Source organism: Falco rusticolus, chromosome 7, assembly GCF_015220075.1.
Source record: "Falco rusticolus isolate bFalRus1 chromosome 7, bFalRus1.pri, whole genome shotgun sequence".
Lineage (NCBI taxonomy): Eukaryota > Metazoa > Chordata > Aves > Falconiformes > Falconidae > Falco > Falco rusticolus.
The window spans coordinates 16,919,880-16,933,527 of NC_051193.1; the positions used below are offsets into that span (position 1 = coordinate 16,919,880).

The following is a 13,648-nucleotide window of genomic DNA, read 5'->3' on the forward strand; positions in this document are numbered from 1 at the left end:
CTAAGGATCTTGAACCCCACCATTTCACAGTCACTGCAGCCAAGGCTGCCCTGGAGCACCACACTCCCCACCAGTCCCTCCTTGTCGGTGAGAACAAGGTCCAGCGTGGCCCCTCTCCTCTTCGGCTCCTCTGTCACTCGGAGAAGGAAGTTATCATCAATGCACATCCCAGGAACCCCCTGGATTGCCTATGCCCTGCTGTGCTGTCCCTCCAACAGATATCAGGGGGTTGAAGTCCCCCATGAGGACCAGGGCTTGCGAAGGTGAGGCTGCTCCTATCTGTCTATAGACAGATAGGCCTCATCTGCTAGGTCTTCCTGCCTGTACCAGACCCCCACGATAATGTCACCTGTCCCTGCCTTCACTTTAACCCTGCCCCATAAGCTCTCTGTGGGCTCCTCATCCCTGCCCAGGCATACAGCTCCGTGCACTCCAGCTGGTCGCTGACACAGAGCTCAGCACCCCCTTCTCACCTCCCCTCCCTGCTCCTTCCTAAAAAGCCTGTGTATCCTTCCATTCCGGCACTCCACAGGTACCATCCCATCCCTCTGGTGACGCCAATAAGATCACAGCCCTGCAGGCATGCGCGTTCTCTTAACTCCTCGTGTTTATTCCCCATCTACCTGCATTTGCGTGGAGGCATTTATGTCGGGCTGATGAAACTGACTGACTTGACACGTCACACGTTATTTCCCCCCCGTCTTACCTACTACAAAGACAGAATGAGAGCTCTTCAAAGCAATGCTGCTTTAGGCTTTACATTTAATTTTAAAGTGAGGGCTCTCATCAGACCACAATGTAAGTAAGTAGCCTGGAAGAGTCTGCTCTCAACCATCCCCGCTGTCTCCTAAGAGCCAAATAACTTCAGCAAACCACTTCTCCTGCTAATTACTGGCAGCAGCTTTTATTCTGTGTGAATTACCCTGACAGCCCTTCCTACAGTCATACCCGAAGCGAGGTTAAAAGGCAAAAATGAAGACTTGGTGAGTGATGAGGGGAATGCAACAGCTTTCAAGATCTTCAGAAAATAACCACAATTTTCACCAAACAGCGTGGAAGTAACAGACTGAAAGACAACCCTGCAGGCACAGCTGCAATCTGCACTCCTGACTGCCTCTGCTCCAGTTTAATCTTCATACCGCTCCCTCAGACCCTTCACCAGCATGGTGACTTCTCATTCATACCAGCTTATCTGATGTTAGGTTTGTACCTACTTCTCCCTTACAATTTTAAGAAGCTTTACCGCAGCCTTGAGTACCTCCATGCCATTTATTATTCAGGGAAAGATCCGTGACAATTCTTGCTATTGTCCCTGATTAACAGGCCAAAGAAATTAAATCCATGCCACTAAGGAGAACAGATGGTGTAAAGACACAAGATCTCTGCTTTTGTAAGTAATCCATTTCCAACTTCTTCAGAATTTGCATTAAAATTCACAGATACTGACATCAGAACTTGGGTCAATATCTGCAATCCACACAAATTCAGTAGGAGTAAAATCTTTAAACTTTATTAGTAGTGCCTACAGTTTCCTGTGCTTACATTCCAGCTGCTTAATGCCCAGAATTCAGCAAGATGGGCACTCCTCTAATGTAACTGCACCAAGTACTTATCTGCTTTTTACAAACAAACAGAAAAACCCCCACAAACCTTTTAGCCAGCACTGTTCTCCTCTTTACATTATATTTGTATATAAATAGACTAATATACAGAAACAAAACTACTGAATACTGCAATTAACTGAGCTATATTGTGAAAAGTGCAGGTTATAACCCAGATGGCCAGGAACAGGAAGACCCCAAAATCATCAGGATCATCAGCTCGATAATGCTGGTGCTTTTCACATTTGTGCAGTGCTGGGAAGTTCAGGTTATCCATCTCACACAGTATTTCACATGAGGCTGCTGCCTGTAGCAAACCGAGAAAGTGGGCTATGCTAAAAGAAGATGAGTGAAACTGTTACCTCCCTGAGATGGTGGGAGACCTGAAAGCGAAAACTACTCCTGAAAATACACTCTTGCTATTAAATATTAAAATTGGGTGTTAAGTAGACAGGCCCTAACTTATTGCAACAATGCATACACAGAGCTTAACACAAAGAACTTGATGACATCCCTAGGATATGTTTCCCCTTGTTTTCCTACACAAATTATTGTGAGCAGGTATACGACAGCAAAGTTATTTCCCTGCAGTAAGAGGAAATAAGAGAATAAAAGGTGCAATCTTTCAGATTTACATGCTTGATTTCAAAGCATAAAATTAAGCAATGTGATTACTCACATGGAATAAAGATAAATCTTTGCAGGATCAGGCTTAAGCAAACCCAGGGTTAAGCAGAGCCAAGCAACACGGAGAGTGAAGAGGAAATGATGCAGTCCTAAGCAAAGGGTGGCACTGGCACAGGCGTGAAAGCACTCTTCTCTGCCAGGAAAGTCACTAAAAGCCTTGCTATTAGCATTAGTAAACAGGGCCTTAGCAACCCAATCATACAACTCCCCATCCTGGATGCAGCTCAGAAGTAAAGCCAACAAAAGGAAAAAGTTACTGTGCAAAAAGCCTCATGACCTTTATGTAACAGGTTTAATGTTGTACCTAACGCATTTCTACTTAAAGGTTTTCCTACCAATTTAAACCAATCAAACTCTCAGGAGCATCACCGCCAAAACAAAAACATACATCTGTTGTGGCGTGTCATGAGTGGGGTTATGATCTATGAAAATAACTTAAGCAGAAAGTCATAGCTTGAGGAATGAGTCAAAGTCACAGACATGACAAAAACTTCTCAGAACCATGGGTTTATTCTGACCTTAACACCATGTTTTCTGCAACAAGAACCACCTAGTATTAAGGGAAAATAATAAGTTCTTCCTTGCTGTTTCAGCAGCAGAGAAGACAAGCAGAAGTTGCACACTGCTGCTTCAACTTGTTTGAGTAGTTTGCTAATGAAGCACCAGGAACAACAGCCTTGCCCGAAAGCCGTTTCTTGGCCCTGGCCCAACTGTACAAATACTCACTATCTGAGTCAAGCACGATACACATAATAGTAAACACTGCTGTACTACAGCAAGCACAAAATTAGATCACAGATAACCTCTGCACCCTCAATCACACAAAAGAAAACCTGACCAAGTAAAGGAGTTCAGACTCTGCTCATCCCTAACTTCATACATGCAAACCAAGCTAAGCTGACTTTAATCAAGAGGCGTAAAACAAACCATCGCCTCTTATTAAGAAGCTCTTGCTGCTTGACAGTGCCAAGTGAAACTGGGTCTATCATCTTCCCCTTGCCAAGATGCCTTTTAAACCAGCAATGTCTGTACAGATGCCTGTATATACATGCAGGTGTCAAAAATTCCAATAATATAAGCAAGACTTCAAATAGTTAAATATTTGGTTTGTGTACGCCTTGTGTTTTCAAGTAATGAAATCTGAATTCAATGGACGTCCCTGCAGGACACCCCAAGTGGCTGGCTCCTCCAAGGTCTGCTTCAGAGGCTGTTCTGACTTGCCAGAAATCCAGGCAGCATCCCGCTGGTACCCACAGGACAGCAGACTTGCCAGCTGTGCACTGCTTTTCCCTGTCATGGTTTAACCCCAGTCAGCAACTCAACCCCACGCAGCCACTCGCTCACTCCCCCCCCAGTGGGATGGGGGTGAGAACGGAAAGGGTAAAAGTGAGAAAGCTCGTGGGTTGAGATAAAGACAGTTTAATAGGCAAAGCAAAAGCCACGCACACAAGCAAAGCAAAACAAGGAGTTCATTCACCGCTTCCCAGCGGCAGGCGGGTGTTCAGCCATCCCCAGGACAGCAGCGCTCCATCATGGGTAACAGTTACCTGGGAAGACAAACACCACCCTTCCAAACGTCCCCCCCTTCCTTCTTCCCCCAACTTTATATGCTAAGCGTGATGTTCTATGGCACGGAATACCCCTTCGGCTAGTCCAGGTCCCAGCTGTGTCCCCTCGCAATGTCCGGTGCCCCTCCAGCCCTCTCACTGTCAGGGCCTGAGAACCTGAGAAGTCCCTGACTTAGCATAAGCATTACTTAGCAACAACTAAAAACATCAGCCTGTTAGCTTATCTATGTTATTCTCACACCAAATCCAAAACACAGCACTGCACCAGCTACTAAGAAGATTACCTCTATCCCAGGACATTCCCTCACAGCTGAAACACCATCTACAATTAATCTTACTATCACTTCTTGCTTTTTTAAATCCTATTAAAAATAGACCATCCAGAAACAGTGAAACCTTGTGATACTGGACGTTTCTGTGACTTCCTCCAATTCAACTGGTTCAATGAGCAAATTTCAGTAACAAAAATGCTTTCTTTAGTCCTGCAGAGATTAAACAATGGGTCTCATTAAAGACAGGCAGAAATTACTTTGTTAAGAGAACACATGGAGAGGATTAAACTCCCAAAGACCCCATGAGGAGACCCTAGCAGCCAGGTACATCTGCCTGACTGGCCGCCTATCCCTTCCAACTCAGCCCAGCGCTCTGTGGCTCACCAAAAGATAATGATGGTCATTGCACACATTTCCTGACATAGCAGGAGCTCAACAGCACTTTATCTGGTGATTTATTTATCTAAAAAATAATAGTAATCCATTACCTAAGCCATCTGGCTCATGCTATAAAATCGCTGCAGTAGAAACAGACTGCAAGTAATCAGTGACAGCTCAATGTACAGACATTACTATTCTGCAAGGATTGCCGATGACAGTTTGGGGGTGATCCCACATAATCCACCAAAATTATTAGGTAAATGTTTTAACATTAAACAATAACTCAAAGAATTAAACAAATAAGACCAATTACTATAAATGGGACCTTCACAACTATTCTTTACATGTAACAAAGAATTCACACAACTTTCAAGATTATGTCTACAGAAAAAAAAATACCTATTTTTTAATATAAAGCTTTGATCTCTTTCTCCCCCCCAAAGTAGCTCCCAACGATGCTACACTTTCAGCGTTCTGTTAGACCTACAGGATATGCCCTCCCAAAAACTGTTTGTGGGCTGTGAGAAGCTTTCACGAACAGCTTGGTACCTCTCCAGCCCCACTGACCTGCCCAGGGTGGTATTATTTCCTCCTCCGGACACACTCAGTGCCCAGGGGAGCAGCTCTTGGCACAGACCGGCCTCTGACTCACACCATAGCTCACTTTGCTTCCCAAGGTTCACAGTTTCTTTTAACAAGAGTAATGGATTGTTGACATGTCATGAAACTGCCATTAGAAAGCTAGTTTTCTGTTAGGCTGACGTGGTTGGCATTCGACTACAAGAAAAAATTTTTTTTTACAAAAACATAATAAAATGTCAAGGTTAGGTTAAACCAAGTATTGTTAGACTGCTGAGTAATTACATCCCCAGCACCTTCAATTTAAAGGCAAGAATAAAGTTGGTGCACACAGTTGTGAGTTGTCACTGGCAGAATTGCCACCATGCTTATTCCAGTGACACAGCACATCCCCAAAGCAGAAAAGCAACTGAAATATCCCCTCTTCTGCTGCTGCACTAGATTTTTAGAAGAGGCAGAGACAGTTATAAAATGCACTGTAAAGGCTCACTGTCATTTGCAGAAGTAATTGTTTGACAGCACATATCTGACTTCCGCAACAGCCTCTCTGCTCTGAGCCGCACCGCACGGGTCCGACTCCGAAGCAGAGCAGCACACCCAGGTTGTGGTGGAGATGAACAACTCCCACCTCTGCTTTACCAGGCAGCACTGCTCTCGGGGAACAAAGCAGCGATCTACTGAGACAACTGGTTACTGTTTAACATGCAGAAAACACTTATGTCACATCCAATAGTTTGAACAGCAATACACAAGACTACATAATTAAGGCTGCTTTTTCTTAACCCCCAAGAAAAACCCAGTAATAAGCACAGACATAAGGAAACACGGTTACATTTTGTGTCTTATACTCAGGTTGGTTCTTGCTGTACTTCCCTCCCCACGTACCATTAACGTACCCAAGAGCCATAACCTGGTCAGAATCTGCCTTTTGCCATTTTCGCTTGCAAGGGCCCAGCACAACTGAAGGGGAAGACCAAGTCTCCTAACACCCTGGCTTCCCACTGAAGCAGCTGCCCGCAGACACCCCCAGGAAAGCAAGAAAGGGCTCCTTGCAACACTGGGGACCACACAAGCAGGGTTTTTGTTCTATACAGTTCCCTCTGACACTTCCCTAACTCAGTTTACAGCTTATAAACCCTCAAACTGAACCATTTCAGGGAGAGGGCAGCAGGACTGAAGGTCAGGCTACTGAGTTCAGCCTGCCCAGACCGTACTCTCCAGCAAAAACCATTTACTGATTCCTCTGTGTTCCAAGGAATATTTCCATTCACTCAAACTGAAATTAGATTAGGCCCTAAATTAGGAGCAGGCTAGCTGAAGCTAGCTGCCCTTAATCTCAAAGATACTGGAAACGGAGGAACACATTGTTAGCAACAAGAATAAAAATAAATTAATGCCTGACTGAATGGATAAATACATAAATAAGTCCATTGCACACAGCCACACAAAACTGAAACAGAAATCCCAAGAGGGCAAAGCAGCATGCTCTAGCAAAGCACAGCGTGAAACAGAAACAACTCAAACTCAGGGAAAAAGGAGAACAAAAATGACTGATGTTAACTCTTCACTCTGACTTTAAAAGAGGTGGCATAAACACAGTGTCTGATCTGCTTCATCAATTTTCATGTACAGGCAATGAGACCATGTGCTGGGGGTTGGTTTTACACACCTGAAAATCACAAATCTCACACAAAACCTGGCCAGTGCAGAGAAGTCAGATGAGTTCGAGGTCTAGGCAAAATGTTCTCACTTGTTCTTAATCTCCAAGGAAAGCAGATTACACTTAACAAAAGCTGACACATGGCCTACATTGTCCCCACCAATTCTTATGGGTCAGCAGAAGCAGGTATCTAACTGTTGTTGGTCAACAGTTACTGAAATGCTGACTGACTACACCCGAGCACCACTCAGCAGGGCTTCAGTGATTCAGGAAACACATCAAGATTCTCCTAAGTTTGTTGCCAGAGTCAAAGAACCAAAACTTTCAGAAATGATGCTACAGCAGGACCACCAACCCGCCAGTGATAGATACCCAACAGGACAAGTTAACCAGAGCTCATAGGCATAATATTTTAAATAAGAATGCCTAGGATACAACCCATGGCGCAGTTTTAAACTGCTGCACCCCAAAACTGAAGCTAATGCCTTCAAGCAGAATCTGTGTTTGCAGCATCACTGGGCACAGGAACACAAAGCTTGTTTGGGTCCATTGTAACTAGCCTGTGTGAGAGCTCAAGACAGTCCTTTCACTTAAATCCAAATTTCCAGATTAACTACAACCATGCGCAACAATGAAGCCGCCTCTACGGTCACCAGGTTCAGACATACACCCAGATGCCTCAAAGAAGTAAGATTTTCATAGCGATAGCACGACTTCTTCAAAAACTTGTGTTGCTGCTTTCTGACAAAAAAAGAATTTAGCTTGGGAAAGCAAGAGCTCCTTTACGCTCTTTCAAGACAGTACATCTGGTTGGGTCAGTGGGTGCTATTTTTTTATGCTGGAAAGCAAAGAGACCAAATTTGAAGGCTTAACAGTGCATGTTAGCAACACTGGACACACTGAAGCATGCAGCAGAGCACCTCACTTCCACAAACAATAGCCAGAAATAAGAAGTCTGTTTCTCCCATTCTCAGACAACATTTGAAGAGATGCTGACAAATTCTTTGCAACACTGGTCATCCAGTCATTAATATGATTTTACCAACTGTTGTTCCAAGTAACTCGCATGAACACAGCTACCTGAACAACTCAGGCAAGCTGGGACGTGGGTTCCCAGTAGGAGAGGGTAAGACAGCTGCCAGGTACTTCACTTCAGGACACACACGTGCAAACACACAGCCAGCAACGATGTGCTGCAAATTCACACACTACCCTGCTCACCAGCAAAATATCTATGCCAACACCATACATTAAGCCTCGATGCTATGCTGGAAGCTCTGGTACGTTAAGCAGCTGCCCTGAATGACAATCCTGACTCGTGCCTGCCAGTATAAAATAGACGTGAAAGTCGCTCTTTCTGTGCCTACATATGGCTCTAAAGAGGACAAGAACAGCCTGTGGTGTGAGAGTAAAACACAGAAGCAAACTCGCTGGCCTTCGTCATCCAGCAGGTCCCTACTGGAGCAGGATCACTCCTGCGCTTGTTTGTGTTCACTACTTTTGCCTCTGCATGCTACGACCTTAAATCCATTATTTATGTTACTTAATCAAGGATGAGATACTGAACGCGATTTAAACAGATAGATGGCTTTACATGGGGGAAAAAGTCAGCAGAGAGGGAAGAGAGCAGAGACAGTCTCTCTTGAACACCCAGCAGCTTTCCCACCCAGGCACCCAATTCAGAGCCATGCCTTCCTCAAGAACCACACGGGGCCCTAAGCCTTCCACTGTTAAACAATCCCAAGACAACAGGAATCCACATTTTCAGGGCACCTTCTGACCAAAGGATTTAACCACTCTAGGAAGTGAATTCAAGGTCAGATGGGGTTGGAAATTAAAAAAAAGAAAAAAGAAAAAAAGAAGTATTTCTCATCAACTTCTTACGAGACACTTTAACTCCATAATAAGAACACCCACAGAGAGAGATAAATCCAGAATACCTTTCCAAAATAACTCCTTACATAGAGGAGGTCTGTTGGGCACTTGGAAACAACTCTGCAGTACCATTGCTCTCTTGACCAGAATGCTAATCCTCATCCCGTTTTGCAATGACAGTTAACAGAGATACTTTGTAGGAGGCACAAGACACCAAGATGCCTGGTAACAATTAATGTATTCAGCATCCTTAAAGGGGTGCAGGCTCACCTCACTTCCTCACATTCAGTCTCTCCTACACAAATACAATATTCAGGTATGGTCAAGCCTATTGAAGGGACTGTCCAGTTGGATTTGTACTGATGCACAGTTAACACACTGTCTTATCACATCTGAGTGAGAGGACTCTACAAATAAGGTTAACTATTCTTGCCAGAACAAAAAGCCTGTTTCCTTTCCTTTCTCTCCTCACACAAAGAACTAGACTGGGGGTAATTCTGGAGTATTTCATAAAGTGGCTCGAGGATCTAGATGGCACAGCTTTCAATAAAACACACTTTGACTGTGCAAGCTTTCTGAAAGAAGTATCTGGAGTTTGCAATGCTGTCCTGTGGTGAGCAGTTCTGGCGACCCCAGTCATCACTTCTGCCCTTAAAGACCTGTGGTCTGTCCTTTTTTTTTCAGATTTTTACAGCAGATCAAGGCAGAGCAATGAAAACAATGCCTGGCTAGCAGCCCAAAGAATCGTTTCCACAGCTCTCGATCTGCAGGCTTTGCCACCGTCCAGACGAGCAGGGAGTAACTGCTTCCAGGTGGCAGCTGATGACAGACACTAACGCACAGGACTAAAAAGATGGGAAAAGCGTCTGTTTGAAAAGCGCACGAGAGCCACGCACCGCATCGCTGCTGACTGTAGGGCTCCTGAGCGGCTGCCAGGGGAACAAACACAACCTAAAGGTGCAGTGTCACCCAGGCGGCGAGTTGAACTGCAGAGCGCCTGTGCCGCACGAGTCGGTGCCGCACACGGCGCGGGCGGTGCAGCCACGCTACCCGCGGCGGGCCCGGGGCGGGCAAGGCCGGCTCCCCCGCGCTGCCTCCCCGCCCGGCCCGGCGGGCAGAGCCGCTCCGGGGGCGGTGGGCCCCGCCGCCGCGCCCCGCCGGGATGCGGGTCCATCTTGGGGAGAGGCGCCGGCTCCCGCCGGGGCGGCCCCGCCGCGGGGCGACCGTCGGGGCCGGGGCCGGCAGCGCCCGCCGCTGCCCTGCCTTGCCGCTGCGCCGCTCGCCCGGGCCGCGCTCCCCCCGCCGCCGCCGCGCCCGCCCCCGCGCAGCCCCCGGCCCCGCCGCCGCCCTACCTTCGTGTAGAGCTCGGAGGCCGCCATGGCGCAGGGCGCGGGCGGGCGGCCCCTCTGCGGCAGCCCGGCGGCGGGAGGCGGAGGCGGCGGCGGGAGGGCGGGCGAGAGGGAGGGAGGATGCTCAGGCGGCGGCCCGGGCGCGGCGCGCCATGTTGCTACCTGGCGGGCGGCGGGGCTGCCGCCGCTCTGTGCATTGTGGGAGCGGCGGGCGGCGCGGGGCCTCCCCCGGCGGGCGGGCGGGCCGGCCGGCCTCTGGCGCTGCCCGCTGCCCTCCCCGCGCTGCCGGAGGGGCCGCCGACCGAAAAGCCGGGCTGCGGGAGGGCCGCGGCCTCCGGCCGCCTGAGCAAGAGCTGGTGTCCCTCCCCTCCTCCCGACCCTGCTGCCGTCCTTCCCCCGGACTGAACAAATCACGCGTTTCCCCGCCGGGCGCGTCGCTGATGCCCGCCGCTGTCCAGCCGCTGCGCGCCCGCGGCGACCCAGGCGGGCTGAGGCCCAGCACCGACCGCCCTCACGGGCCGCTCCCCCGCCCCAGGGGCCGCGCTCCCGCCTCACGGGCCGCTCCCCCTCAGGTTCCCCCGCCCCGGCCTCTCGGGCCGCTCCCTTGCCCCAGGGGCCGCGCTCCCGCCGCCCCTCCAGCGCTCTGCCCGGGTCACAGCCGCCACCCCACTGCCCGCCCAGCTATCCCCATCCTGTATTTCAGCGTGTATTTCTCAGGTGCCAAGTTTTCAGGGTTTTTTTGTCTTCGCTCTCCAACTCTGATCCCATCCTTCAAATTGCTTACAACCTCCTCCAGCTTGGTTTTTTTTTAATGATTCAAACCACTACTGAAAACAGCAAAGAGAACTGGGCCCGAAACAGTTGCTCCCATAAGCAAGTCCAGTTCTCACCAAGAAATGAAGGCACACATCCTTGAAAAGTTGAACATCCATGGAGAAAGGAATGAAAGGCGTAATCCGTGTTCTGGCTAGCTCTTGAGACAGCACCTCATTGCTTTATGAATCATTAACGAGTAATTTTTACAGGTCATGTTATGGCAAGAGTGCTTTCCACAGCAGAACTGAAAGCTGTTGCTGTCTTTCTGCATTCTCCCTTTTCACCTTGGCATGGCATCCCACAGTCCAAGCCATCCAAAATACAAAACAAGCTTGAAACTGTTATCTTTGCCATGCTCTCCACCGAAATGCTTTGACTTACTAAATGGTATCATCTTGGCGAACTTCAACTGTTCAAATAACAGCTCGGTATTCCATGGGTAGTAACTGTACTCCTGACACTTGCTGCAACTATCAAATAAACAGACAGACCCATCGTACAGAGAAAATGAGCCATGAAAGAGGTGGGTGACCTGCTCAAAAATCACTCATCAGCTCAGCTGGATTTCTACTTCTGGCTGTTACTATCTGGACTCCCAAAATCAACACTCCCAATACATGCTATAATCAATCTACTTCACTGCTTCTCACTGAAGGAGATGGAGAAAGTAGCAAGCACAAACGAAAAACAGTTAAGATGAAAATATGGAGCCTTACCTAGAGTTGTTTGTATTAGGCACAGTCTTCACAGCTAGTAAACTAAGGTTAGTAATTTCAGAGAAGAGATTAAAAGCTTGGTTTTGCTGGAATTGTTCAGAGTTGAAACTCAAATGAGAATTGAATTAAAAAAAATACCTGCCTCCCCATGTTCTGCCAGTATGTCCAGGATTATCAGCCACAATTACTGTTACTGTTCCATGCCTAGGAGGCTCACATCCATCAGCAGAACTGGACATTTTCCTTCAGCCCTGTGAGAAGCCCAGAACTCTTTCATGTGAATTTCTGGCCAGGTCAGGGGTGAGGTTTTTGGCCAAGAAGTTTGCACAGCAGCTCCTCATGTGTACACTATGGCAAGACAGAGAGATATATACTAAAGCTACCAGTCATCGTGCATGTTCAGCACATATTTAAGAGTGCGATCATCCCCCTTTAATAGGTTTAATCTAAGAATCTGGATGTATGAACCACAGAAATCTCAACAGTTTTGTTTTCAGAAGGGACCTGAACCTCCCCTCTGACTCTGTGCTGCTTCATATCCAATATTTGATACCCTTTCTTCAGGATGGTTTCTATTCTAAATTCAAAGACACTAATTTCAGGAGTTCGCTCGGACTGTGGATTACTGTATCAGCTGGAGCTCAAAGCCAAATGTAATTATAAGCCCCAGCAAAAAATAGATATCAGAGTCCAAAATATGCTATGATTTGACACAATTTGCATAAACCAGGATTTCAAATCTGTCATTAAGGACAGGAATTGGGGACACTGAAAGTTGGCAAGAAACAACCTGTTTGTAACTTATCTAGACTGACTACTTATTCATTACTTTAAGATGCATCTCCTGCATCTCCTATCTCTTTTCTTACATCTATGTTCTGTTCAACTGTGGCAGAAAAATCCCCTTCTCAATTCGGATTTCCTATTCTGTTGTTGTTACACTGTACTGCAAGTGAGCAGTGGATTTTCTGTTGGCCAAACAAAAAACAGAAACCATTAGATGCGCAGAAATAATATATAGTGGTAACATAAGGAACATGAGATGGCTTATGTGGTACAGTGGATGGGCCTATCCACTCCTTCAGAAAAGCATTTATATATTCAACATTGACCATCAGTTTAGCCCCAAGCAGCTTTCACCAGAAAGACAAAACTGAGAAGTTCATAGGCTAAAATCCCCTTGCAACCCTTTCCTATGTTCTCACACTACAAGGACGAAGCCTGTAACTTCTAGCTGTAGGAAACAAACAGGGCTGGTTTCAGCCAGTACTGACTGAAGTTACCAGTCGAGAACTCTGAAATGTAATGCAAGAGATAGGTAGGAAGAGAGAAAATCACATACCATGCGCACATTCTCCCAGCAACGCTTGGGATTTATTTCCAGGCTTTTTGGCCTTACGAAAAAAAGACAAACCAAAACCTACATCATGATATTCCCAAGCAGAAAGCTTGCCTCTATCCATCTATGCCTATACTAGGAAGACTCCTCTGGTCTCCAGAACGTCACATACCTACTTCCTTTTCCATGTATTAGCCAGATTTTTTTTCAACTGTATAAAAACCATCACCTGAGAACAGAACTGAAGTTCAGAAGAATTCACAGCTCCCATTCTTGCATTTAAGCATCTGTGTAATTTCATCCATGTAATTCAACACCACACATTTTAAAAATCCAAATGCTGTTTCTCCAGGAAGACTTTTAACAGTTGTTTTCTCTTCAAACCCAGTAAGAAAAACAACCCCACTGTACTAACAGACAGAAGTACAAGCAAGAAATTGAATCCAGTCTCTGTAGAGATTCCCAAAAACAGGAATGTCAATGACAGTTATTTGATTGTTCTGTAATATCGTCAAAGAAATTGACAGATTATCCAACCATATTGCTCTTTTAGTAAGAGCTACAACATTGTTGGCCATTAAGGTAAAAAAAAACTAAACCAAACTGAAATCTGTCATTAAATTTAGACAGTCACAAACAAAAAGTACTTTCATGTTCCCATTTTAAACCAAAGTCAAACATCCAACCAAAACTGGTGGAGGCTTTGTCAATATTTTCCAAAGCAGTAAATAAACAGACTTCTGTGCCTGCTATAAATACACAAGAATATTTACCATGAACATACATCAAGCAGCATCCTTGCTGT

At 46.5% G+C, this 13,648-nt stretch overlaps 1 protein-coding gene across 15 annotated transcripts in view; it reads right to left on the reverse strand.

The window, feature by feature from the left end:
- The window catches only part of MYO5A (myosin VA), a 103,242-nt gene extending 93,147 nt beyond the window's left edge, over window positions 1-10,095 (reverse strand). For all 15 annotated transcript variants that reach the window (XM_037394592.1, XM_037394586.1, XM_037394589.1 and 12 more), the window contains exon 1: window positions 9,976-10,095. In XM_037394592.1, coding sequence (XP_037250489.1) covers window positions 9,976-10,002 — 27 coding nt within the window. In that variant the 5' untranslated portion in view covers window positions 10,003-10,095. The remainder of the gene's footprint in view (window positions 1-9,975) is intronic.
- Between the last annotated feature and the right edge of the window lie 3,553 nt (window positions 10,096-13,648).